At 37.5% G+C, this 26,961-nt stretch overlaps 1 protein-coding gene across 6 annotated transcripts; it reads left to right on the forward strand.

The window, feature by feature from the left end:
• The first annotated feature begins 4,660 nt into the window (after positions 1 to 4,660).
• Positions 4,661 to 26,672, forward strand: LOC142523632 (DExH-box ATP-dependent RNA helicase DExH5, mitochondrial). 6 transcript variants are annotated; one of them, XR_012814790.1, is made up of 20 exons: positions 4,661 to 5,049; positions 5,160 to 5,264; positions 6,599 to 6,753; positions 6,837 to 6,924; positions 7,242 to 7,469; positions 8,507 to 8,602; positions 18,801 to 18,989; positions 19,082 to 19,241; positions 19,322 to 19,452; positions 20,181 to 20,348; positions 20,433 to 20,705; positions 21,473 to 21,667; positions 23,437 to 23,640; positions 23,761 to 23,830; positions 23,915 to 24,063; positions 24,447 to 24,752; positions 24,934 to 24,977; positions 25,055 to 25,114; positions 25,311 to 25,366; positions 25,485 to 25,543. XR_012814790.1 is itself a non-coding variant. In XM_075627336.1 (20 exons), exons 1-20 carry the CDS (start codon positions 4,975 to 4,977, stop codon positions 26,224 to 26,226), a joined length of 3,384 nt encoding a protein of 1,127 aa, XP_075483451.1. In that variant the 5' UTR covers positions 4,666 to 4,974; the 3' UTR covers positions 26,227 to 26,672. The 6 variants fall into 6 exon arrangements, 4 of the variants coding, with proteins under 4 accessions (XP_075483454.1, XP_075483451.1, XP_075483452.1 ...); XR_012814789.1 differs by lacking the exon at positions 24,934 to 24,977 and adding an exon at positions 25,759 to 25,875 and having other exon boundaries at positions 4,662 to 5,049; positions 25,485 to 25,595; XM_075627336.1 differs by lacking the exon at positions 24,934 to 24,977 and adding an exon at positions 25,759 to 26,672 and having other exon boundaries at positions 4,666 to 5,049; positions 25,214 to 25,366; positions 25,485 to 25,595.
• Positions 26,673 to 26,961: the final 289 nt, after the last annotated feature.

Genomic DNA, 26,961 nt, shown 5'->3' on the forward strand with positions numbered 1-26,961 from the left:
TAAATAAACTGATAAATGAGGTCCTCAGGTTCCTACTACTGCCGACCCAAGATGGCTCCCGGTCTCGACCTCATCAGCACCTACAACAATCAAGTCTAGTGAGTCTAAAGACTCAGCATGCATATATCGTGAATAACGAGTAAAATATATCATAAAGTTTCATGTCGGGTAAAAATCTCATGTCGTAAAGCATAACGTGAAATATCTTGTCATGAGTAATTATAAATATGTGCATAACTGAACTGAAAATCGTAAGTGAAATGCTTGCTCGATAGAGCCCTGTCATGATATAGCATATAATAATTTTCTGTTGAGAATATGTTTTACGCAAGTGGCCCATAACGTGAAATGAATCGTCTGATCAGACTAAACCACAGTATACTGGGCGGTAGAGATCATCACAGCCCTTGGACTGGATATCCGTACCCATACATGAACATGAACCGGTCAGTAGCCACCGGATGAAGTAATAATCCCATGATAAGCTGCAATCCCATGAACGTGAGGTGGCCACAAGCAATATCGCATATATCTCAAAAATGAATATTTTATATTTTTATGCACGTAATATAATTAAATTCCTGAGTTATTTTACAAATTTGGGTTGGATAGTTCCCAGGCTCGCTGCGACCTAATTCTAACATGAAAAACATGCACATAACTTGACTTGACCATGCAAATAACTTATCTTGACCAACGCTTCAAAATCGAACTAAAAACGAGACTATTACGCCCAACAAACTTAATATTTAACCATGACTCTGTACCAACCCGAACCAACATCAAATCATCATTTAGTCATGATTAAAATACACCTAAAATACTAGAAAATAATTACCAAGGGCTGTAATACATGAAAGTTGTGCATGGAGGCCAAAATCATGAAACGCTCTTTCGAGAGTCACTTTGGCACATTGCACTGTAAATTCTTGTACGACCTCTAAACTTGACCAAATCACAAACCGCCAAAAACATGACCTTCCTAACTCAATAAGGCACTGTCCAGTCCAAGGCCATAGGCTAAAAGTCAACCAAGAACTCGAAACACACATCTGAACCGAAGGCAAAGTTGTTGTCCAGAAAATTACAGCAGCAGCTGTTGCGCTTCCTTGCGTCGTTTTCAAGGCTAATGGCCATTGGGGCTTGAACCACCAACCAGAGCCTCTTACCAACATCCGAAGGTATGGTTTGAACCATGGCTAAGGGCCCTAGGCCAAACACAATTCCTGCCAACACCTACGACAATACAAGCTTCACTCGAGAACACACACATTGCACGCGTGGAGGCGTTGCTTGTTTTGCTGTCAAATGAAGGATCCAATGGCTATGAGGTTAACCATGGTCCATGCTAGACATGCTAAGGTGTTGTATGAGTCATGGTTAAGGGCTAGAAGCCAACCACAACCCACTTGACACCTAAAAACCGAAACTCAACACACTCAACAAAAAACCAGAATTTTAAAACCGAAGGGGGCTGTTCTTGTTTATTTTGAAAACCGATGGGACCATGAACCAAGCCATGAAATGGAATCTTGGTCACATCCTAGACGTGTCAAGGAAAGGTTCTAACCATGGCTACAGCCTCTAGGGCAGCCAATATCAGAATCTTTACCTTAGACAATAAACATGCAAATCGAGACACAAAATGACATGTTGGGGAGTTGCTGTCCAAAACGTGATGCAATGGGGGAAGGACTGAAACCAATCGACAACTCCCTTCCTAACACACCCTATATCATATCTAAAATCAGCCTTGAGTCCCTTGAAGTCGAGCCAACCCTGTAACCACAAAAACAACAAAGAACGTGAAGTGCATGTGGGAAGAGCTGAAAATTCTGTACCATGTTTTTCGAAAGTTCTTGACATGATTTCGGTTTTGCCATAGATCAAGCACATGTAATGGTTTAAAAATAGATATATAACTTGATTGAAGAGCAAATAAATAATATATACATGCATTGGATTTGTTTGAAACGAAAACAAATCGATTACGACGAACGCGGCGCGGCGGAGACAGAATTCTCTTTTCTTGCTTGTTTTCTCTCTTTTCTCTCTTGATGGCTCACGATTATTGGATGAGTTTTCTTCTGAATTTTCGTGCTAGGTGGAGTGAAGAAGGTGGTGAAGGCTTGTGGTCAAATAAGGTGGTGCATGGAGGAGTAAATGATGTCAAGTTGGGGGGAAACATGCATGATGAATGGGTGGTCTTTGTTTTGTTGTTGAGGGAGTTAAATGGTGTCAAGTTGGGGATTGTGTGGAGTCGAGAGGACCGAGACTTGTCTTCCCAAATTGGTGTAGGATTTGTTTAAGTTTTGCTAAGTATAATCCTATGTTAGATAAGCTTGATTAAAAGGTTAATTAAGCATAATCTTGATTATTAAGAAGCCTACAATTAAATTGGTGATTAATTAATTAAAGTAGACTTAAATCCACTTGATTTCATTAAAATAAATTATTTCTTAGCTCGGAATAAATTTAAGAATATTTTTGGATCATAAAATTCATCTCCGATTTCCTATCTCCGGTCCGGTCTTGCGTATATATCTAAAAAGTTAAAATTTGAAATACGCGATTTAAAATCCTTATAAAAATAACGTAAATGATTTAAATGCAATTAAATCAACAAATTCCTAAAATATTAATCATTTAAAATTAAATAATAGATATTATGCACATATTTACGCATATTGGTTTTTCGGGTACTACATATACGTTACAGGTTTGTTGAGTCAATAGACTCACTAGATGTGAATCATGCAGGTTAGCCTATTGATCAGGAGATTGGAGGTGTCGAAAACTGAGTAGGTAGAGTTGGATGTGTGCACGCGAACCCGAGGACCGTATTTTCCACACATCATGTTTATGAGATTGGATTGCATTGGATATTTTTATACGCTTTCTTGTTATATGTTGATGGTTTTTAAGATTTATGCATGCTTCGCTTTTGAATTATTTTGCTCGACAGTCTAGGGTTTGACATTCATCATATTTTTAAGTGTAGTGTTTTTACTGATGGTTGACTAATTTTATTTTTAAAATATGAAATTTTCAGCTTTTATCTCATGCATGCTTAAAGATGTATATTTTAGAAAGTGAGTTTTCAAAAAACAAAAAAAATTCTAGTAGTCTTTTACGTAGTAGATCTCTCAGTTGGTATCAGAGTAAGGGTTCTGTGTATGGTTGTGCCACCGCCAGCTTCTGCGGCTCAGTCTTCAAGACTCATGTCTGTAAGTTTGCATGTTTTAAATGTTTTATTGCTATCACCTGAATGATTACATGATACATGTTTTACAGCGATTTACAGTACATGTTTAGCTGCATTCATGATTTAAGGATTGATTTTTATAAGTATAGTTTCGACTATATATATGTGTGTATAAAAAAATTCATAGTATTATTTACTTAAAGTAAGAGCGAGGACTGTTTCAATTATGCTTCAATGGGTGACCATTTATGATGTCGCCTCCTTCTCATATTTTTTCTCCTCCACCACCACCGAACATTTCGTCAAGCAAATCAGACTTGTGGGTTTTGGAGAATCGTGATCTTATAGAGAGCCCACAACACCAATTTCAAAGACTAGGCCCTCAATTTCCACCAGAGGCAATGCAACCCGAGATAGTAAATATTAATCTTAAGGATGATGAGAGTATGCGAAAAGAATAATGTCTCTCGTAAAGGTGATATGATCAACCGAGTATGAGAAATGTCTTGCAAGAGCTTATGGTACTATTACCAACAATCCAAAAGTTTGTAATGCACAAAAGAATAAGCATTTTTTGAAAAGTATCACCACATATTATAATAATAATCGGTTTGCGTATACGCCAGCGAGATAATGGATGGCGGTAAAATCACATCACTATCGGGTTATGCCTGAAGTTGGCAAGTTTTCGTGATGGTATAACAATTTCTTCAACAACCGGGCTAGTGGCCAAAGTGTGCTGATGCTTTAGTTGCTTAACATGATACGTGAAAATGTCACTCAATAATAAGACATTCAAGTAGGAACACATGACATCGTTTATTAATTTCAAACATGACATCATATAAAAATTGAAAATATTTCAAATGCAAATATTTGGACAATAGTAAGTGATTTTTTATGATACAACATTATGTATTTTAAAATTAATAAAATGTAATCTTAAATAAAATAATAAAATTTAAATTATTAAAGAACTTTTCAAATTTTGAAATTGTGCCACGATCAAATTTGACTTCAAAATTTGAAAAGCAAAAATTTGTGTGAGACGATCTCACGGGTCGTATTGTGTGAGACAAATATTTTATTTGGGCTCATCCATGAAAAAATATTACTTTTATGCTAAGAACATTATTTTTTTTATTGTGAATATCGGTAGGGTTGACCCGTCTCACAAATAAAGCTTAGCGAAATCGTCTCACAAGAAACCTACTCAATTTGAAATATTTCACAATGTATCAGAAGTGACTTTTTTTTACTTTGTATTATTAATTTTAATTTAAAGATTTTTAAACATTTGAATGAATTTTTTATTTTGAAATAAAATTAGATTTGAAATTAATTTTTTTAAAAAAATATATAGATCAAAACGTAATCACGATGAACCGTCCCGGGAACCATTAAATGAAGGTTATATTTAAAGGTTGAGAGCTTCCGAACCGTGTAACCGGTGATTCCGAACCGTACTCGTGGTCTATTACTATTACTTAGGACTCCAATCTCTTGTTTGCTTGGTTGGGCTCAGTGTTTTACAGATTTACCGCCATTACTTATTATTCCAATTCCACAGATTTTACCCACGCGGCCCACCGGCCGCCGTGAATCCCGGGACCGGCTGGACAGCCACCCTTGCCGTCGGCACCACAGTGCATCAGTTCCAGTTGCATAAACTTCATTTCTCTTCAATTATCCCCCAACATTTAGTACCATAAACCCCAAACCCCACCCCTCTCCACTGCCGCTCCACCACGACGGCCTCCTCCGCTGTTATGCTTAGCGATGAAGAATCTTCGGATGTCTTCAGACGGCAGTATGTGCGCTCCTACCAACCAACGCCCTGCTCTGTAAGAGATTCCAAGACTACAAATTTAAGTACTTGCGGTGATACCGAGGGATTTCGTATTGTACTCTAAACGTTGATACTATTGCTAATAATAATGCTGTCGATTCTTAGCCTCACTTTCTGCCTCATCAATCTCGGCAGCTGAAGAGAATGTCTCGATCTGTTGAGGGGTCTGATGAATACTCTTATGGTGAATTTGAGTGTTTGACGCAGCCTGTAAGTTTTATGTATATCCACCTTTCTATACCTTTGTTATCTTGAAGTTTATTCCTTATAAATTTGTTATTTTTGGAAAATAGCAACGAATTGTGAGTTGATCTTTTTTCCTTGTTATTCTGGTCATCTGGTGCAATTGGGTGCATGGATTGAATTTTTTTTTTGTCGCGATATGATTGGGAAATAACTTAGAAATTTTGTTTAATAAATCAAGATGGATTTTTTTTTTTGCTTAAAACTATCCTCGAAAATTACTCCGCTTTGTGGTTTATATTTACTTGAAGGCTGAAGAAAAACTCTATCTGGAAACGTAACGAAAATTTAATCAATGATTTTATGAGCTTGATTGAAGCTCGAGTTAGATTAAATCTTGGTAGTATAAGTTGTCTTTGTGTTTCACCTGCCATTTTTCAAATTGAGCATTTTAATCTGTTCGCTACTTTCTAATGCATTTAACTAACCTCAAAGGCTTAATGTGCATGCTGGTCTGAGTGGAATATGTGGTGGCTGGTGCCTTAGAATACACTAAAATATGATGAGTTTTTTTAACGTAACTAGCTCGCACACTTTGCATGGTGTCAGTTATTGCAGGTGGATTTCCTGCTGCAGATTGCATGGTGTCAGTTATTGCAGGTGGATTTCCTGCTGCAGAAATTCACTGTTGAGTCCTTGTATTTGTCCCTGAGGGCCTTTGGTTGTTTTTTTGTGTATATGTTAAAAAGCATCAGGACCAAGTTTCCATGCTAAATTATTCATAAATTAGGAATTAAAAAACTGCAATTAAAAGAACTGAGGTACCATCAACTGCTTAAAGACATTAGACGTTTTCTCCCTTTTCAGTTTGGCGGCTACGTCGTATAGAATTATATTTGTACAGAAAAATTGTGAAGGAGTCCAGGGCAAGTTGTGCTCGTAAAAAATATTGCGAATATATCTAAAGCTCGTCCCCTAACTCCAAATTCCTTCTGAAGTTATCAAATTAATCCTGTGAAAACTGACGATAACATACTCTGATTTGGCTCCATAAGGAAGCCAGCTAGCCAGCCCAACTAAAGCGAGAGGTAAGAGTCAGATTCCGCCCACATTTTGCAGTGGATGGTATTTGTTTTGTAGTGTAAAGCTTAAAACTTGCCTGCATTATAGGGAGTAGGGCAGGGAAGGCATTAGTATGTGTGGAGATGGTAGTTCACCGTACTCATCAGATGTGCTGCTTGTTGTTCAGAAAATATAAATTTAGATCTCACTTCTGATTTACAACTTAAGATCTGCACTTAATTTCCTCTTTAGTTTTTGTATAACAATAATCGCTGGTTCTAAACTTTCTTGTTGTTCAGGATGCTTCTTCCTCGGATAATATTGATGTATGGAAGAGAAAGTTGGAGACTCTTTTATGCGATAAGGATAAGCAGGAGTTAGTATCAAGAGAGAGAAAAGATAGACGTGATTATGAGCAAATAGCAGCATTAGCAAGCAGAATGGATTTATATAGGTATCCTTTGGACTGACTCGCATATATATTTCTATTTCTAAATGAAGCATTGAGGATTAGTGCCACAACATTGATTTTTTCAGCCACCTTTATGTGAAAGCCGTTGTTGTCAGTAAAGTTCCTTTGCCCAACTATAGGTTTGATCTCGATGAGAAGCGGCCCCAGAGAGAGGTATTTTCCATGAATATTTCTTGCATGCTGTTTTTAAAAATAACATTGATGCTTGATTCTGCCAAACATTCTGAATTACTTTAATTTCATTTGCTAAACTTAATAAATCTTTACTTTTAGTTACTAACTCATTTACGCTGGTGATGTTCTTATATCTTTGTTGATTATTACGGAGGTTTCTAATCTGTTCTTTTGATTTTGCAAAACATTTCAACATCTTCGTCAAAAAAACTGAACGTTGAAAGAAACTTCTCCACACTCATCTACAAATCAATGCTCGTTGTTTATATGTTCTCAATTATTTGAGAAATTTTTAGGTGATCTTGTCGCCGGGATTGCAAAAGCGTGTGCATTGCCATCTTGTGAATTACATTTCTGAAAAGCCTACGAGCAGGAATATGTTTTCTGGATCAAGCAGTGATGCTACTATTGTTACTGATGATCTTTTTGAGAATCCAGAGCCATTTCCACATTGTAAGCCCAATGATGAGAGAAATTTGTGGAGAAAAAGTTTGCAAATGCGCGACAAGCAACAAACTTGGCAGGTCTCACTGCCTCGGCCAATTTAGATTGTATATTGCTTTTCATAGCATACTTATTATCAGCTCCATAAATTTTTTGCCACCTGGATTCTGATTGAATTTTGTACGATGCTTATTTATTACTTTGAATCTTAGTAAATGAAATGGGATGTACTGAAATTCAGTTCTGGGATGTAATATAATTTGGGAAAGCAATTGAAACACTTAGAATTTCTGAGTCAGATATCGTAAGATTAGTTCCATTTTCCTGAAGTATTACAAAATGAAGTGTGATATGTTAAGAGTGGAAGCCGGTAAAAGCACATCACAAAAAAAGGGAAAGGAAAGAAAGAAATTTGCTAGGATATATAATCAGACATGTTGACATTGTATCAATAAAATGATAAAAAAATATTACTACCAGAACTAAAAACTGAAAGTATATAAAGTAGAATGGTAATTATCGTTACTGATCGGATAGGGTGGCCATACTTACGTACTTCTTCCAGGATCACTTAGTAATGGCACAGAGATGTTTGGTTGTAACCCCTAGGGCACTGCATAATCTTGTTTGGTTTTGTATTTCGGTCCTTTAGAGGTCTTGGCCTAGTCCTCCTACTTATGTCGTTTTTGGTTTTAAATAAGATGGATTTATCTTTTTTTAAAAAAACTATTGTTACTGAACTTTGTGCGCCTCTGTTGGTTCGTTGACATATTCTTGTTTGTGCAACTTATAAATATGACCTTCTATGCCGATACTCTTCTTTCCGTAGGTTTTTACATTGTTATGGATATATGTAACTCTATTACTTTTATGAAAAGTGCAACTTCATTATACCTGCTTTTTTGTGGACTTTTGAGAACATTTTTATTCCATGCAGTATTATATTTGATTTTAATTTAATGTTTTCATCTTTTTCACCTGTTATATATTTTTTAAAATTGTCTAAATATCTTTGATTTTTATATGTCAACTTCTGCAAAGTATAATGGTTTCTTGTATTAATGATTGATAAAAATAATGGTGCAATTTTTTGGGTAAAAAATATCAATTTCTACAGGAATCTACTGAAGGCAGAAAAATTTTGGAATTTCGTCGTAGTCTCCCAGCTTATAAAGAGAAAGACACCATTTTAAGTGTCATTTCCCAAAACCAGGTACACAAAATTTGGCTGTGTTGATTACAAACTTGTATACGACAAAATATTTATTTGGCAGCATTCTGACGAACTCTCAAAGTGATGCTTATCTTTGTTTCATTTGTTAATGAAAGTTGTTTTGCACTTGACTAGTTAAGACTGCTGAACTTACCCATTATTACAGCAAGACAATGCTAACCATGATGCCTTGTTTATTTGATAAGTATGTTTGCGAAAGTTCGTAGGTGCTATCACTAGGATAACTCTCGTGGTAGATGATTATTTAAGTTTACCTTTTGTCTGTTTCCTGATTCATGTTTTTAGCTGAAAAATAATTTTTGTATAACAAATCTAAGTATCTAACCTTTTAATTGAAGTAGTTGGGTGTGAATAATATTGCTGGTTTATTGATCGAAACACTCTAGTTGGTTTAGCATCACACAGTCAGTTTTACTTTTGATGTCAAAATTAAGGTCATGTATTTAATTCTCTTTAGTTGCGAGTTAGTAGAATTATTGGGAGGATTATTGTTTAAGATGCAGTTGTCCATACTGGTATAACAATTAAAATGTGGCGTTTGAGCTTTTGTACGATTTAATATATTTGAATCAAATCGTTGTCACCAGTTTTAACTTTGGTATAACATTTAAAGTTTGGTCCTATAATTTTATTTCTCGACAATTTCAATTTTGAGCAATTTACTCGCTATCAACATTTACCATAACTCATCCCCTCAGAGCTATTTAACTTGGAGTCTGCCCACCATACTTGGAAAATGGATTGTCAAATTGTAGTACCACTACTGCACTAGGTCATGATAAGTAAATGTGTATTCTAAATCAAAGTTTTGTTAATACCGTTTGAAATGTAGTGAGAGAATTTTTAAAAAATGGTCTCTACCATCCGCTTTCCTCATCATCGATCTCCCTTTAGTTTCCCTTACTGCATCCCAATAATTAACACCTTTGTTCGCATCAGCCTCTCGGGTCCGGCGCCATTCACCGGTCGCCGATAACTAGTGTTACCTTTTGTTCATTATTCCGTGCACACCTAAGCGCTTCCTTTTCTACACAATATTCCCCTTATTTCGCGTCTGGGTTGGATCTTTGGAGCTAACTATCATTAACACTTTACTCGTTAGCTATCGTCTTCAGCAATACATTTACCAAGAGTCTTCGGCGATTCCTGTTTGATAGTTGCATTGACTCCTTCCGCAACTTTTCGTTTTCGGGTATGTGTCTTCTTTCCAGGCATAGTATCGACATGCAAGCCAGGTCCAGTGGGCAAATGAAACATGCCGTTAAGCCAATGGATAGAGAAGAAGTGGTTAAGATTGAGTTTAAGATGTTTTCATTTAAGTTGGTTAACGGAGGCTCTTCGATTCAGTGGTCTGAAAGAACAAGGAATGCGAGCTATTTACTGGACTTAGATCAAGATGAAGCTTGTTGGTTCAGTTCAAAACTCAGGAATTTCATTCACAATCCCCATTCATGCATGCATTTTTACCGGTATGGGGCCGGAATGCGATAATCATCATACATCGATTTGTCAACAGGAGAGGCTGATTCCTAGAGATTTCAAGATTTAATATGATGGGAAAGAAACAGATTATCATTGTGCCAAGCAGTTTAAAGTCTCAAGGGTGGATAAGGATATCAGACATCCTCATTAAGCTATTGTCAGGGAATTCTCAGAGGCTGGACCAAACTCCTTTTGATCATGGAAGTGCCCCAATCAGAATTACACGCACTCGACAGCCATATAAGAATGAAGAATGGGCTTACAGCCGAGGATTGAAGAAGATCACGGAGGCCAGTGGCAGGAAAATAATATAAATAAACTGGAATGAAGCCCTTATTGTCACTAAAGGAAGGGTTAACGTATCGTGCGAGCAGATATCGTGGGAGCAGATTGAAATGGTATTAGGCAAAGACGTCAAGAGGAGGATCGAATTACATCCGTTTCAAGCTAACAAAGCAGTTTCGTGGCCTGCATACCCGAAGGAATTTTCTTATTATCTTAACTTGAAAAGAGGATTTTTCGACTATGGAGTGGCTTTAGATTTTGAGGAATGGAGGCCAAATATCAACTCAACGTATACGGTTTACAATTGTTGCAACAGCTGGATTAGGATTTTTGGATTACCATGGAACTTATGGTCGCATGATAACTTCAAAGCGATCGGGGTTCAATGTGGGGGTTTGGTGGAGGTAAGCGACGATACGATAATTTTCCGAGACTTAGGGGCAGCCAAGATAAAGGTTAAACTGTTAAAGGAACAAAAGATGGATTATCCATAATAATGATGATACTCTTAAACGGGGAAAATACGGAACTTACAATTGGCGTTGAATCCTTTGATCTAGAGGCTTACAAGATTTGCGAAAAACAAACTTATGCCCAATTCGTGGTTAATGGCCAGCGGACTGTGGCAGGGTCGGGAAACTCAAATATTTGCAAGAACATTGAAGATAATGGGGAGTCCACATACTGTCACAAGGAAAGAAACGAAGCCGTGCATGATATTAAGTCTACGAACAGAGTAGAAGAAGGGACATCAGAAAAGAGCTTGCCGGCAGTCCAACCGATGGGAAGAATGGTGGAAAAAATATTACAAAGAATTTCATCAAAACAAATCGAGGAGTTCAGAAGATCTCCCATCCATTATATATCCAACAGAGAAACTGAGGACAGGGACCAAAGAAAGAGCGATACTGGACTAAATACTATATTGCATACTTACGGACAGAGTTGCTGCAGAAGAAGTAACAAAGCTACTAAAGAGGATACGGAACTTACTGAAGTCAGAGGAAGGTTGAAGGCTGATGAATTGAACAGGGAGGATTTAAGTAAGACAGGGGAAATCGATCTGGATGACAATGAAGAACTACATTTCGATGAACCAGATGACGACCTATTGGACGATGGATTTTACTCCACAGAGTCTGGTAGCCAAATATCTTGTCAGACAGAGCCTTTGGCAAATAACGATACAGATAAAGTGGACATTCAGGGGCTGTTCTCACAAGAGGAAGAAATTCTACCCAAGAAAGAGCCTTCTATTTTTGAAAACACTAATTCTTTAGTGGGCAAGGTACTTTCCTATTTCCATTCATCGAGTCTTAATCATTCATTCAACTTCATTCTATCCTACCTGCGTCTTTCTCCGTTATGGGGCTGTCTAGTGGGTTATTAGGAGGGGTGCAATCAAGAGTACATGACAAGCCGGGTTCCGAGAGAGAAACTTCCATAGGGAATGAAGTGGAGGTAAATTTAAATGCCATAAGGAAAATCAGGATGTGGGTTCTAAATCTACAACCAAGGAAGAACTCAGCAAGTCAACGGGCAAGTTAAGCAGAGAACTTGGTAGGCTGAAGTGTGGGATCAATTATGAGAAAGGATCGACTTCGAAGGGATCGAATCGGTTGATATGAAGATTTGCTCTTGGAATATTAGGGGGGAGGGTAGGCGAAAAGGAGCGAAGTAGTACGTACGGTTATACGTAAGGAAGACCCGGACATTGTTGTGGTGTTAGAGACTAAGAACATTGTAGTGGGTCGTCGCTTCGTTGCAAGTTTATGGAAATCAAGATTCGTGGATTGGCTGAGTTTACCAGCGGAAGGAAGATCAGGAGGTATTCTAGTGATGTGGGATCCAAGAGTGGTCTTGGTAAGTGACAATATGATTGGGAATTTTTCGGTGTCTATTGAAATCCAGTGGAAAGAAGAGACTAAATGGTGGTTCTCAGCCGTTTACGGCCCATGCAAGCCAAGGGATAGAGATTTTTTTGGGATGAACTAGCAGGTTTGTACTCTATTTGTGGGGACAAGTGGTGCGTCGGAGGAGACTTTAACGTGGTTAGAAACTTGAGCAAAAAGATGAATTGCACCTCTTATACCAAAAGTATGTACTGCTTTGATAATCTGATCGAGGAATTGGGTCTACAAAACCTTTCTTTACTAAATGCAAAGTTCATTTGGTCAAACTTCATGGCCAACCCGATATGTTGCAGATTAGACAGGTTCCTTATCTCAGGGGGTTGGAAGGACATTTTCCCCACTTTCAGACAGACGGTGCTGCTGAGAATTAGTTCGGATCATTACCCGATTGTATTGGACACTACGAAGTTGAAATGGGGTCCAACTCCGTTCAAATTCGAGAATGTTTGGTTGTTGCACAATAAGTTTAAAGAGTCAGTCGCAACATGGTGGAACGGTGGGAACACTCAGGGTGGGAAGGATACAAGTTAATGAAGAAACTAAAAGAAATAAAAAAAGAGGTTTCCAAATGGAATAAATATGTCTTTGGAGATGTAAATGTCAGAATTACGGAGCCGTGAAATAAAATTACACAGATGGACGCGAGAGAGGCGGGGGAAAATTGGTCCGACAACCTACATGAAGAGCGAAGAGAGGCAATTAGTCTCACGAAGAGTTTGTACAAGATAGTGGCAAAAGTGTTGACTAACAGAATTAAGAAAGTCTTGGATAGAACTGTCAAGGAGACACAATGTGCTTTTATTAAGGGGAAACAGATTCTGGATTGTTGCCTAATTGCGAATGAGGTGGTGGAGGACTATCGAAGGAAACATAAAAAAGGATGGATTCTCAAAGTTGATTTGGAAAAAGCATATGACAATGTTGATTGGAGATTTCTGGATTATGTCTTGAATATGAAAGGGTTTGGGGAAAGATGGAGGAGGTAGATTAGGGGATGTGTTTCGAGTGTGTCTTTTTCGATTTTCATTAATGGAAGGCCGAGGGGAAAATTCAAGGGGGAGCGAGGACTTCGACAGGGGGATCCATTGTCCCCTTTCCTGTTTAATTTAGTAGTTGATGTTTTGGGTAGAATGGTTGATAAGGCCAAGGGATTGAATGAAGTAAAAGGACTCGAAGTTGGGAGAAGGAAATTGGAGATATCGCACATTCAGTTTGCGGATGATACTCTATTTTTGGTTCAGACGAAGAGGCATGTAGTCGCATTAGTGGATATACTTAATTACTTCGGTCTTCAATCGGGTTTGAAAATAAACTTGGAAAAAAGTCTGGTTGTGGGAGTTAACTATCCGGATGATGAAGTTGATGCTTTGGCACAGGAAATTGGATGTAAAAAAGATATCTTGCCAATAAAGTACCTAGGGGTTCCAATGGGTGGTGATCCATCGAAGATAGACTTTTGGGAACCGGTCTTATCAAAATGGCAAGGAAACTAGCTTCATGGAAAAAAGCCTTCCTCTCAAGAGGGGGAAGATTGGTTTTGATACAGTCAGTGTTGCGCTTTGCCATCATATTACATGTCTTTATTTAAAGTGCCAAGATGGGTTGAGAACTTGATTGAAAAGTTGATGAGGGATTTTTTGTGGGATGGTGCACATGGGGATAAGCATTGTCATATCGTCAGCTGGAAACAGGTTACTAAACCTAAGGACAGGGGTGGATTGGGTGTGGGGAATATATGTTTAAGAAATCGAGCATTGTTGGGGAAATGGTGGTGGAGAGGGTCGTTGGAAGGAGATACGTTATGGAAAAAAGTGATAACAAGCATTTATGGTACTCAAGAAAATGGGTGGGATGCGGGTTTGGCAAGGAACACAACTTTCAGAAGCCCGTGGAAATTTATCTCTCGATCTTGCCCGGCTTTTCTTCCTTTGGTTGGGGTGGTGTTAAGAGAGGGTAATATCATTCGATTTTGGGAAGATGTTTGGGAGGGGGGGAGTCATTTTCAGAGAGTTTTCCTTCACTTTATAGGATTTGCACAACTCCAAACAAACCGGTTAACAGCTTTCCGGCATCGCATTCTGAGGGACCCAATCATATCTTTCATTGGGACATTCGTTTTAGAAGAGAGTTAAATGAGGTCGAAGTGGGTGAGTTCACTAACCTTTTAGGGGTTCTAGATTCGGTTAGACTAGAGAGGGGTGTGGGGGATTTTAGAGTCTGGTTGGGAGACCAGTCAGGAGTGTTCTCAGTTCGATCATTTTACAATTCATTCTTTCCTTTTTCATCTGTTCCTTATTTTCCTTACTTTGAAAGAATCTGGAAAGTACCGATCCCTCATAAAGTACGGGTTTTCGCGTGGATTGTGGCTCTGGGGAAACTTCCCACTTGTGATTCCATTCAAAGAAGGTGGCCCCTATGTATGTTGTGTCCTCAGTGGTGCGTGTTATGTCAGAGACAAGAAGAAAATCAAGACCACTTGCTGGTGCATTGCTATTTCGCAAGAGATATTTGGACAAAAGTCTTGATAGAGTTGGGTCTTCAGTGGATACTTCCGAGGAACGCGGCAGATATGATAATCATGGAGCTGGGAGGAGTTACAAATAGAAAATTTACGAGCTTCCTGCCAATTGTCATACACTGTACGCTTTGGTCTATATGGTTGGAGAGAAACAAAAGAATTTTTCAAGACAATTCCGACACGACATACGAAGTCTGGGAGAAAATAAAGTTCAGGGTCGCGAGCTGGACAATCATTATTAAAGAATTTTAACATTTGTCCATTTCTGAATTAATTAGGGATTGGAATTATGTATGGGCATGATCTTACTAGGATAGTGCATAATATGTTGTGTTCTTTGTCATCGTGCGGATTACTCTTCCGCTTGCTTTGTAAAACTTCTATTATTAATAATATCTAGTTTCTTATCAAAAAAAAAATATGTGAACTGGAAACTCTGTCCATTCGTAGGATCCAGATGGAGAGTCAAAAAGCGAAAGTTAAATGGCTCAAAGATGGAGACCAAAACTCTAAGTTTTTCCACTCCTTATTGAAAAACCGAAGAAACAGAGCAATGATAGATAAGATAGAGTTGGAGGATGGGTCAGTGATCTCGGAAGAAGTAGAGATTGAGAATACAATCATCGGTTTCTATGAACATCTCTATAAAAAATCGGAAGGGGATGGAATGGGTCTTGAAGGGTTGGAGTGGATGCCAATAGATACGATTGAGGCCAAACAGTTGGAACAGCCCTTCTCGGAGGAGGAGATCAGTGGAGCGGTGCTCGAATGTGATGGTTCCAAAGCTCCCGGGCCGGATGGTTTTACTTTGGCTTTATATCAAAAGAATTGAGATATGATTAAAGCTGATCTTATGAAAGTGTTTGCTGTATTCTTTGAGGGAGGAATTGTTAATGGAATTACGAATGAAACTTACATTTGCCTTATCCCAAAGAAACAAGATGCGACGAAAGTTAAAGACTTTAGACCAATCATTCTAATTACGAGCTTGTATAAAATTTTGGCAAAAGTGTTGACGAACATTTTGAAAAAAGTAATGATCAAAACAATAGCGGAAAACCAGTGCGCATTCATTAAAGGAAGACATATAACAGATTGTTGTCTCATAGCCAACTTCAGAGGAGTATAGAAGGAAAAAAAAGGATTGATAAAAAATTGATTTGGAAAAGACATGACAATGTGGATTGGAGATTTTTAGATTTTGTGCTTCAAAAGAAGGGGTTTGGGGATAAGTGGAGGAAGTGGATTAAGGGATGCGTCTCTAATGTCTCGTTCTCGATATTCATTAATGGAAGACCAAGGGGGAAGTTCAAAGGGAAAAGAGGCCTCAGACAAGGAGGCCCCTTATCCCTTTTCTGTTTAATTTAGTGATTGATGGCTTGGGAAGATTGGTAGATGAGGCTAAGACGGTAATCGTTGTGAGAGGACTTGTGGTCGGGAGAGATAAAATAGAAAATTAACACATTCAATTTGCGGATGATACTTTGTTCCTAGTCCAATCTGAGAGACATTTGATGGCTGTGGTGGAACTGCTTAAATTGTTCTGTAATAAATCGGGACTGAGAATCAACTTTGAAAAAAGTGTTGTGTTGGGACTAAACTACTCGGATGACGAGGTTGACGGGTTTGCGGTAGCAGTTGGGTGCAAGATAGAGTAGTGGCCGATTAAGTACCTCGGGGCATCGATGGGAGGGAATCCGAGGAAAATGGAATTTTGGCCACCGGTGGTTTCAAAAGTGTCACATAAACTGGCAAGTTGGAAAAAAGGCATTTCTATCAAGAGGCGGTCGATTAACATTGATTAAATCGGTGTTGAGCGCGCTGCCAACTTACTTTATGTCTCTCTTTTAAGGTACCGAACCGAGTGGCGAAGCAAATGGAAAAATTGATGAGGAATTTTCTGTGGGACGGAGCCGATGGGGAGACGCATTGCCATGTCGTTAATTGGGAACAAGTGAGCAAACCGAAAGATAGGGGAGGTTTAGGATTGGGTAGTATAAGTCTGAGGAATATGGCTTTGTTAGGGAAATGGTGGTGGCGATGCGCGGTAGAAAAAGATTCACTGTGGAAAAAAGTTTTGAGAAGCATTTATGGATTTCAAGATAATGGGTGAGATGTGTGGTTGGCAAGGAACTCGACCTTCAGAAGTCGTTGGAAGTTTATTTCTCGATCTCATACGACTTGTCACCACTTGATTGGTACGGTGCTTAAGGGGGGGAATCTCATTCGATTTTGGGAGGATAGGTGGGTGGGTGAGTTGTCTTTCCGAGCGTGTTTTCCTCATCTTTTTCTTCTCTCATCGTCCTTTAATAAATCGATTAACCATTTCTATTCCGTCATTGTTATTCAAGGTAATTCAATCATTTAGTGGGATGTGCGGTTCAGAAGAGGGTTAAACAACATCGAGTTGGGAGAGTACACCACTCTTTTAGGGGTTTTAGACTCATTAAGGTTGTGTGTGGGTACGGTGGATGTTCGGGTTTGGTTAGGGGAGTCCTCAGGTATTTTTTCTGTTACTTCTCTTTACTCTTCATTCTTTCCGATTAATACTTTTCCTTTTTTCCCCTACTTCAATAACATCTGCAAGTACCAATCCCACATAAGGTTAAGGTTTTTTCTTGGATAGTGGCTATGGGGAAATTGCAGACTTGTGACAATTTGCAGAAACGACGGTGGGGCCATGTATTAAGTCCTCAATGGTGTAACTTGTGCAAGGAAAATGAGGAAAATCAAGATCATCTTATGTTACACTGTTCTTTTACGAGTCGTATTTAGATCAAAGTTATGCAACACTTGGGCTTCGAGTGGACTTTTCCAAGCAGATCGAAAGACATGTTTCTCATGGAGCCGGGATTTATCAATGGGAAGGGCCTTAGGAATTTTTAGTGCATTATTGTTCATTGTATTTTTTGGTCGACATGGATGGAGCGCAACAATCGAATTTTCAATGATAAAGAAGACTCGTGGGAGGAAGTATGGGAGAAGATCGGATTCAGAGTAGCGAGTTGGACGATTAACATACCATAGGGATTGGTGCTTTATTTGCTACTGAAGAGTTTGTAGTTTAGTGATTGCTGTGGTGTATTGTGGATCGCTCATCCACTAGCTTTTGTTCCATCAGTCCTAGTTACGCAAGTGTTAAATTTTTGTTTTATTATTTGTCCTTTGGTATTTATGAAGAGTTCCTTGTGTATTTTCTTCTCTCTCAACATTAGGGAGCAAATCGTGCAAATAAATGACTAAATTATCTAAGTGTGGCGCTATAAAAATACCAAGTTATGAATTACCATCAGCCAAAAAATTCATTGAGCGCAGATCAAAAATCATTATTAACATAGTTTGTGCCGAGTTCATAGCTTTAGTTTAAAGAAATTTAGTTCATATCTAGTAATTAGTTCCATAAACATGAATCTAAATTTATAAGGGTGGGGTAGAATTCACTGCAATAATGAACTTGAATCTCCATTTCTAAGATTAGCCAAGCTATGCATCTCAAGTTGTAGATTCTTGCCTGATTTGGTTTTGCACTTTACAATAATGATGTTGGCTATATATGTTCGGACCACTCAATTCACCTAAAAATTTATAATTTTTTGATTTTATCTGTACATTTCAAATTTGGCAAACAATTATCCGCCAGTTCAAATAACTGTATAAGACATAATTGTTACCCAATACACAATTTTCTTTCCTCTCTTTTTAACAATTTATTTTTCACTTGATCGGGACGTTTCACTTTATTAAATATGACATCAACCATCAAATTATCAAAGTTTTGCCAAAACAATGCAATTTGATTTTGTAAAATATCTTTAGTTGAATCAATTTGAGGTGAAACAAAATCTCAACCAAATGCCACCATTATGTGCACTTGGCTCTGATTACATCATGCGACAATAGAGTGGTTACTCCTTTTCATTTATTTTATTTTATATAATTCTTGATTGGGATATTAATTGGTGGGAATATTGAATTTTAGATTGTCATTATCTCTGGTGAAACTGGCTGTGGGAAGACGACGCAGATTCCACAGTTTATTCTCGAGTCTGAAATTGAATCTATGCGTGGGGCCATGTGCAATATTTTATGCAGTCAGCCTAGGAGATTATCTGTCATGTCAGTCTCTGAGAGGATAGCCACCGAGAGGATGGAGAAATTGGGGGAAACAGTGAGTCCTCCAGTCTTGCACAATGAGTTTTATTTTATCATTTCTGGCTACGGCGTTTAGTATATCTCTTCTTTTTACCTCATGTTTTATAGGTTGGATTTAAAGTGCGGCTAGAGGGTATCAAAGGAAGGGATACCCGCCTCCTTTTCTGCACAACTGGCATTCTGTTGCGTAGATTATTAGTTGATAAAAATTTGAAGAATGTAACACATGTTATCATGGATGAAATTCATGAGCGTGGCATAAATGAAGGTATTCATTGCATTATTGCACTTTGTAAATGAAATTCTGTCCCATATTTCTCTTTACAGTTATGAATGTTTGATGAACAGATTTTCTGCTGGTTGTTTTGAAAGATTTGCTTCCTCTTCGACCAGAATTAAGGCTTATCTTAATGAGTGCGACCTTAGATGTAGATATCTTCTCATCGTACTTCAGTGGGGCTACAGTGGTACACATCCCGGTGAGGATTTAGTATTTTCTCTTGTCCGTGTGCGTGGGCTGATTTTTTTGGCTCAAATATCTTAGTCATCCAGATCCATCTCTTTTTTACCATATCTTTAAGTAGTTATACTTATACCCATGTGTTATGCTAGTGTTTGGAAGTATCTTACACTTTATGGTATGAAGCTTAAAGGTTTTGTTGCTGGAAGTTATAGTCGTAGCATTTTATTTAGTGATAAATATCTTCTGCTTTCAAAGATGTGCTTGACAAAATTATCTGAATTTCTGGTATTTCAAAGATATGTGTTCTGGAGATCTGTTTTGGATACTGCATTAGATAATGCGATGTATTTTAAATTTTTTTTTTATGTTGAGACATTTTTCTTATATATGTATTTTATGCCTGTTGAGAACATGGAGTAACGAAATCACATCATGTGGAGTATTTTGGGAATGATGCAAAGATGATTTAAAGGTAAGTGTTAAGTTGGAGAGGCGATAATTAAATGAAATTGTAGTTTTGGAAAAGAAAATGAAAATGAGATGGATTAGAAACATGTCTGGAAAATAAATCCAGGCAGAGGGCTAGTAGTTTAGGGCACCTTGATGTACTTTTCTAGGGCAGAGAAATTTGGAACGGGTTGTTGAGCGGTAATGCTTTTAATTTTTTCTTTACGAATTCATTTCTCAGAAAGTTATTTCACTAAAAATGAAGTTATCCTGAATGTTTTCTCGTGTTTAATGCAGGGTTTTACTTATCCTGTACGACATCATTTCTTGGAAAGCATTTTGGAGACTTTGGGATACCAATTAACCCCTCATAATCAGATAGACGATTTTGGTGTTAGCAAGGTGTGGAAGATGAGCAAAGAATCGACAAGAAAGAGAAAGAGCCGATTTTTTTCTGCAGTTGAGGTGTTCTGGTTTCTCTGCTGTCTGCGTTGCTTATATGATATTGTCCTTTCGCTGATATCATAAATTGCTTGGAAACTGAATCAGGATGCACTTAGCACTACTGAGTTCAAGGATTATACTTCTAAGACACAAGAGTCTTTATCTTGCTGGAATCCTGATTCACTTGGTTTCAACCTCATAGAATACCTTCTGTGCAATATATGTGAGAATGAAACACCGGGTGCTATTTTAGTTTTTTTGACTGGGTGGGATGACATAAGTGCTCTAAAGGATAAGCTTCAAACTCATCCTATACTGGGAGATACAAGCAGAGTTTTACTGTTAGCATGCCACGGTTCTATGGCATGTTCAGAGCAGGTAATTGAGTTATTATTTCTTGAATTATGGTTTGGTCTACTTTGCCATCATTGAAGTTGTCAGTATGCTTATTATAGCCACATTTTGTCAACATACATAGAATTGGTTCATCATTCACCATGAACTTGGTGGCCTCTACCTTTTTTTCCCTATCATTGAATCTTCTATTGATAATTCAGATTCATATTAACCTGGTGTTCCATTGCTAAGTTTCCAATGGTTCTCCCACACCTATGTTAACCACTATGTGACTGGCATTTTTGTTTTTTCTGTGCAGCTGCCACAACATAAAATAAGAAAGTTATAATTATGACGAACTAAATTTTGTCCTTTTCCCTATTGGTCTTTCATTATCTTTTGTCATGTAAGCTGATAATTAGGAAAGTTCACGATCTCTTTCCAATGCTTGATCCTACTCTAGAACTTGGCACATGGAATTGCTTTCGCATTTTTCCTGTTCGTAATGCTGCTTGGTAGGCCCTGACAAAGTAACATTTTTAGACCAATTGAAGGGTGTACAAATAATCTCGTTTCTTTACTAGTTGAAATTTCATAACCAACTGCCTTCTGTTATTCCTATTTTGGCCGATTGACATAAGATATTTTCTTACTCCTGAATGCCATCAGTGATCCATTTTTATGTTATTCTTGATATAGTGTTACATCGTTCATTTACTCAAATGAACTTCGTGTTTTATCTTTTTTAATTGCTTTTATTTTTGCTCTTCATTCTTTGCTTATTTTGTTTCTTCCTGCAATGACGGAAGAAATTGATTTTTGACAAACCTGAAGATGGAGTAAGGAAGATCGTTTTAGCTACCAATATTGCTGAAACAAGCATTACAATTGACGATGTGGTTTTTGTTATCGATTGTGGAAAATCAAAAGAGTCATCATACGATGCACTAAATAACACCCCTTGTCTTCTTCCTTCCTGGATTTCGAAGGGCTCAGCTAAACAAGTAAGTAAATATTCAGGTTAACTTTGTTTAATATTGTGAATCATTCAGGATCTGCATTTTGTTTTTCCGAACATTACCAATTATTTTGTTATTTTATATGAAAATTTCTCATGTCCTATTTTATAGGTTTTAATATAAACTAAAAACTTATAGCTTTTGAGCAATGTGATCAGCATTTGAAAATGTCTCTATACTAGCCTGGTATTCTAAATGCATGATTTTGCATTTTTAGACGAGTACTGATATAATTAGCGACAAGCCATACATGATTACCATTTTCTGTTGTGTCCACATATTGGAACGTGAAAGTTGGGGTGGACCCTTGGACTGAGTTTGTATCAGATTTAAATGGATTGTTTAACATTATGAGTTGTTTGTTTTGTTTGACGATGAGCATGAGAAACATCGTTATTAAATGTCTCACTTTCTTTAATAGCCTTATCTTAAATGAGGTTGCTATGACGTGGTAGGAGAGTCAAGCTAGCAATGAGTTATTCTGCTAGAGCACAAGTCACTGTCGGTGGAAAGTAGTTCCACTTGTTTCGCATCACATATGGATACCAGATGTGTTATGCGGTGAAGTGATGCCAGGACTAGGAGTATATACGGAACTATTATTCATGTGCTTTTGAACTACTAGTAAATTAAATTATATCCAGTATTTAATCGCAATTAAAAAAATAAGGTCAATGGAGATGTTCTATTGATGTCCGACTTTTTCTGTTTAAAAGGTATATTACATTCAGCCTTTATTGGTTTTAAATCCCCTCAGCTCTGTTGCAATCCTTATTCAGGTTATACTGTTAGTGGTTCTTCCTTGCACTGTTAGATTATATCATCTTTTTTGTTTGGGGAGATGGAAGTTAACTTGTGGGAAAAGCTGTAAATTTATTTTACGTGTGGCCAGTCATTGACAAATAAACACTATATTTCATAGTATACCCTTGGCTTTGTATTTTGCTAAAATGTTGGCGAATGTTTGTGAATGTTCCACCTTTTCCTGATTAGTATAGCAATGTTCCAGCACATCCTTGATGTGGCCAATCATAGCTTGGATTTTTAAATTTGATGAATAGTGACATCTATAATAGATTGCGAAGTGGCAACTGATTTCATTTAATCGCAATTAAAAAAATAAGGTCAATGAAGATGTTCTATTGATGTCCGACTTTTTCTGTTTAAAATGTATATTACATTCAGCCTTTATTGGTTTTAAATCCCCTCAGCTCTGTTGCAATCCTTATTCAGGTTATACTGTTAGTGGTTCTTCCTTGCACTGTTAGATTATATCATCTTTTTTGTTTGGGGAGATGGAAGCTAACTTGTGGGAAAAGCTGTAAATTTAATTTACGTGTGGCCAGTCATTGACAAATAAACACTATATTTCATAGTATGAGGGATGTGAAGACAGTTATCTTTACCCTTGGCTTTGTATTTTGCTAAAATGTTGGCGAATGTTTGTGAATGTTCCACCTTTTCCTGATTAGTATAGCAATGTTCCAGCACATCCTTGATGTGGCCAATCATAGCTTGGATTTTTAAATTTGATGAATAGTGACATCTATAATAGATTGCGAAGTGGCAACTGATTTCACTGGTTAATAGGCAAGAAGGTGCTTCAACTGATATTTAAATAGCTGCAAGAAGGTGCAGTGATCTATTAGAACTTCTATTGCTTTTCTGTACTGATTCCTCTCTCTTTCTCTCTATATATATGTATGTATGTATTATTTTTCTTTTTCTCCATCTAACAATCCATCTATTACCAGCGAAGGGGAAGAGCTGGACGTGTTCAGCCGGGAATATGTTACCATCTTTATCCAAAATGTGTGTATGATGGATTTGCAGATTATCAGTTGCCAGAAATTCTAAGGACTCCTTTACAGTCTCTTTGTTTACAAATCAAGAGTCTGAAACTTGGCAGTATCTTTGGGTTTTTATCTAAGGCTCTGCAGTCTCCGGAGTATCTTGCGGTATACTTAATTGCTTTTGTCACTGGCAATATGTTTTATCAGCTGCATGAATGAAAACATATTTACAATTGCATTTGCTAACATTGTCATATTAAATTTTCGCATTACTTTTGGTGGTAGGTTCAAAATGCTATTGTTTATCTAAAGACCATTGGGGCGTTGGATGAGAATGAAAATTTGACTGTTTTGGGTATGTATTAGTCTAAGATTTCTCATCCTAATTTTATACCGAACAAGTTTCTATTCTCTTATTGATTTGCTCTGTCTTCTGCAGGAGACTACTTGGCAATGCTTCCAATGGAGCCAAAACTAGGGAAAATGCTTTTACTTGGTGCAATATTTAATTGCCTGGACCCAATATTAAGTGTTGTTGCTGGTCTAAGTGTTCGCGATCCTTTCCTAGCCCCATTGGACAAGAAGGATGTATGTCACTTACAAATCAAGAATTTCTTGATTTGTAACTATGTTGACTAATATATTTCTAGGAACAAAATAAAATTGAACCAAAAAACGAGACAGTAATAACACACTCAAAAGAAATGCATAGAGTATTGCCTGGCTTTACATAAACCTTTGTATGGGATCCTGAGAAGATGTTGGCAGTAGTGCAGTACCAAATATCCTACATTTTCCTCACATCTTGCCGTGTCAACTTTTAACCATAAGGAATCAAATGGAGCATTTCTTTGTTTATAGTTCACTAAATTTTATTTTATAGTTCAATATCTGTGTGGGATTTATGCGAGCTCCTGTTTTGAATAGATCATTTTCTAGAATTTTTGGTAACATATGGTTCTTTTGTTTAGCTAGCAGAAGCAGCAAAAGCTCAATTTTCATATGATTTCAGTGACCATCTTGCTCTTGTCCGGGCATACGAAGGCTGGAAAGTTGCCGATAGGGATCTCGCTGGTTACGAATATTGCTGGAATAATTTTCTTTCTGCACAATCAATGTCAGCTATTGATTCTCTTCGTAAGGAATTTTACAATTTACTAAAGGATACTGGTCTTGTGGATAGCAATCCAACCACATGGAATGTCTGGAGCTATGATGAGCATCTTCTACGTGCAATTATTTGTTATGGCTTGTTTCCTGGAATATGCTCTGTTGTGGTAAGCTATAATCTGGTAATGATGCATTTTTTTTCCTGTTAATAATCTTGTAGCCTGCATCCTGGTTTTCGATGCTGCGCAACACTTATGTTGGGTGTCATAACTACTTAATTACATTGCTAATTTAAGAAATCTGATTGATAAAGTCTTGTACTGTGATATTTTGTTTTTCTTTTGGTAGAATGATATTTATAAACTCATTTTGTGCATGCGGCAATTTGACCAGTTAGTTTTCTAGAGTTCGCTTACAAAAAATTTACTTTTTATTCATTTCCAACGACATGGTTTAAATTCATTGACAGCACAATGAAAAATCCTTCTCCCTGAAAACAATGGAAGATGGTCATGTACTTACTTACTCTGTAAGTGTTCCACTTGCTTGGTATCATTTTGTTGCTTTGAAGACTGAAATATATAGTTTGATGTTGGTTTTTCCTGTGCTCTCTGTTAAATTGGCTTAGAACTCAGCCAATTCACGTCACTCGAGAATTCCATATCCATGGCTTGTTTTCAATGAAAAAATTAAATTCAACTCGGTCTTTCTGCGGGATTCCACAGCGGTGTCTGATTCAATGCTGCTATTATTTGGTGGAAGAATCTTACGAGGGGATATGGTAAATTCTCGATTTTGAATATTATGTTTCCAAACTATGGTATTTTGTTGATTTTCAAGATTATGACAGCTTTTATCTGCAAGTCTGGTGCTGATGAGAGATTTTTTTGGGTTCACAGGATGGCCACTTGAAAATGTTGGATGGATATTTGGAATTCTTCATAGATTCTGCTACAGCTGAACTATATCAGAGCTTGAGAAAAGAACTTGACGAACTGATTAATACCAAAGTGAGTGGAAATTTAGCAAAATCAGAATGTCTCTTATTGTTCTCTTTTCGATGGTTTATTTAGTTCATCAATATAGATTGTTGTTCTTGCTAGGTATTCATCTTGATTAATCAATTATTTGAATCCTGATCATTTACATAATTGTGATGTTATCTATATTCAGCTCCTTAATCCCACGGCGGCCATGCATTTTCAACACGAACTTGTGTCTGCGATACGTTTGCTGATCTCAGAAGACCAGTGCGGTGGAAGATTTGTGTTCAACCGTCAGGTAATACGGCACTCCAACCCATTCATGGCTGCGGCAATAGCACAAAAACCTGCCTCGATACACAAGTCAGAAAGTGGCCCTGGGGGTGATAATGCTAAGGGCCAGCTACAGATGCTTCTTACTCGAGCAGGCTCTGTTACACCGGTCTACATTACTAAGCAGCTGAAGAGCCACCAGTTTCAAGCAACTGTACAATTCAACGGGATGCAGATTATGGGGCAGCCTTGCAACAACAAGAAGCAAGCTGAAAAGGACGCGGCAGCAGAAGCTCTGCAATGGCTTGGAGGAAATGGAGATGGTCATGATTATATTGAAAACGTGTCAATGATGCTCAAAAAGAGCAAGAAAGAGCACAGATAAACTTGAGCTTCTGTTGAAATGTGGCATCAAGAACTACAGCATCACCACCTTGCATAATTCAAAACTTGCTGCGTCCTTGTGCTGGTAATTGATGGGAGCTTTATCATTGACATGTAAGCCTACGCAGCAACAAAACTATAATTTTGATACTCGTATATCTGTTTTTGGCGATCATTGCTTGGTTTTTCTGAACAATTGCACTGAAGTCTGAAACTTCTGGAAGTTGATTAGAATAGGCACATTTTTAACTTGCAAGGGGTGCCCAGAATTTGTCCACCTACAAATTCAGTTGACGCTTTTTTTCCCTTTCGTAGACAATAAAGAGTAATCACGTACTCGTGTAGCTTTTATAATTATAAGTTGTCTTACCTCCCACGGGTGGTCCCCGGAATTTCATTATTTGTTCTTGTTGGGTATTAAAATTCTAAAAATTTTGATTTTGATGATAACAAAATTTGTAATTGTATTTCTAATATATTTACTCAATTGTGAATAAGCTAACACAAGATGAAGCTGCAATTCAAATTTAGCCAAATTGAAAATCTGACGAGTTGCAGTGTTTCGATGATATCTCATAGTTTTGTGATGCAAATGACGAGCTGTCGCTCGTCAAAATCACTTAACAGAAAAATCAATTTGGGATAACTCATATATCAATCACGTCAGTTGTGCTAAATAAGATGTTATCTAGGTAAACTGATAGCAGCAAGGCTCATCAATGCATGAGCAGTTGTA

Source organism: Primulina tabacum, chromosome 14, assembly GCF_025594145.1.
Source record: "Primulina tabacum isolate GXHZ01 chromosome 14, ASM2559414v2, whole genome shotgun sequence".
Lineage (NCBI taxonomy): Eukaryota > Viridiplantae > Streptophyta > Magnoliopsida > Lamiales > Gesneriaceae > Primulina > Primulina tabacum.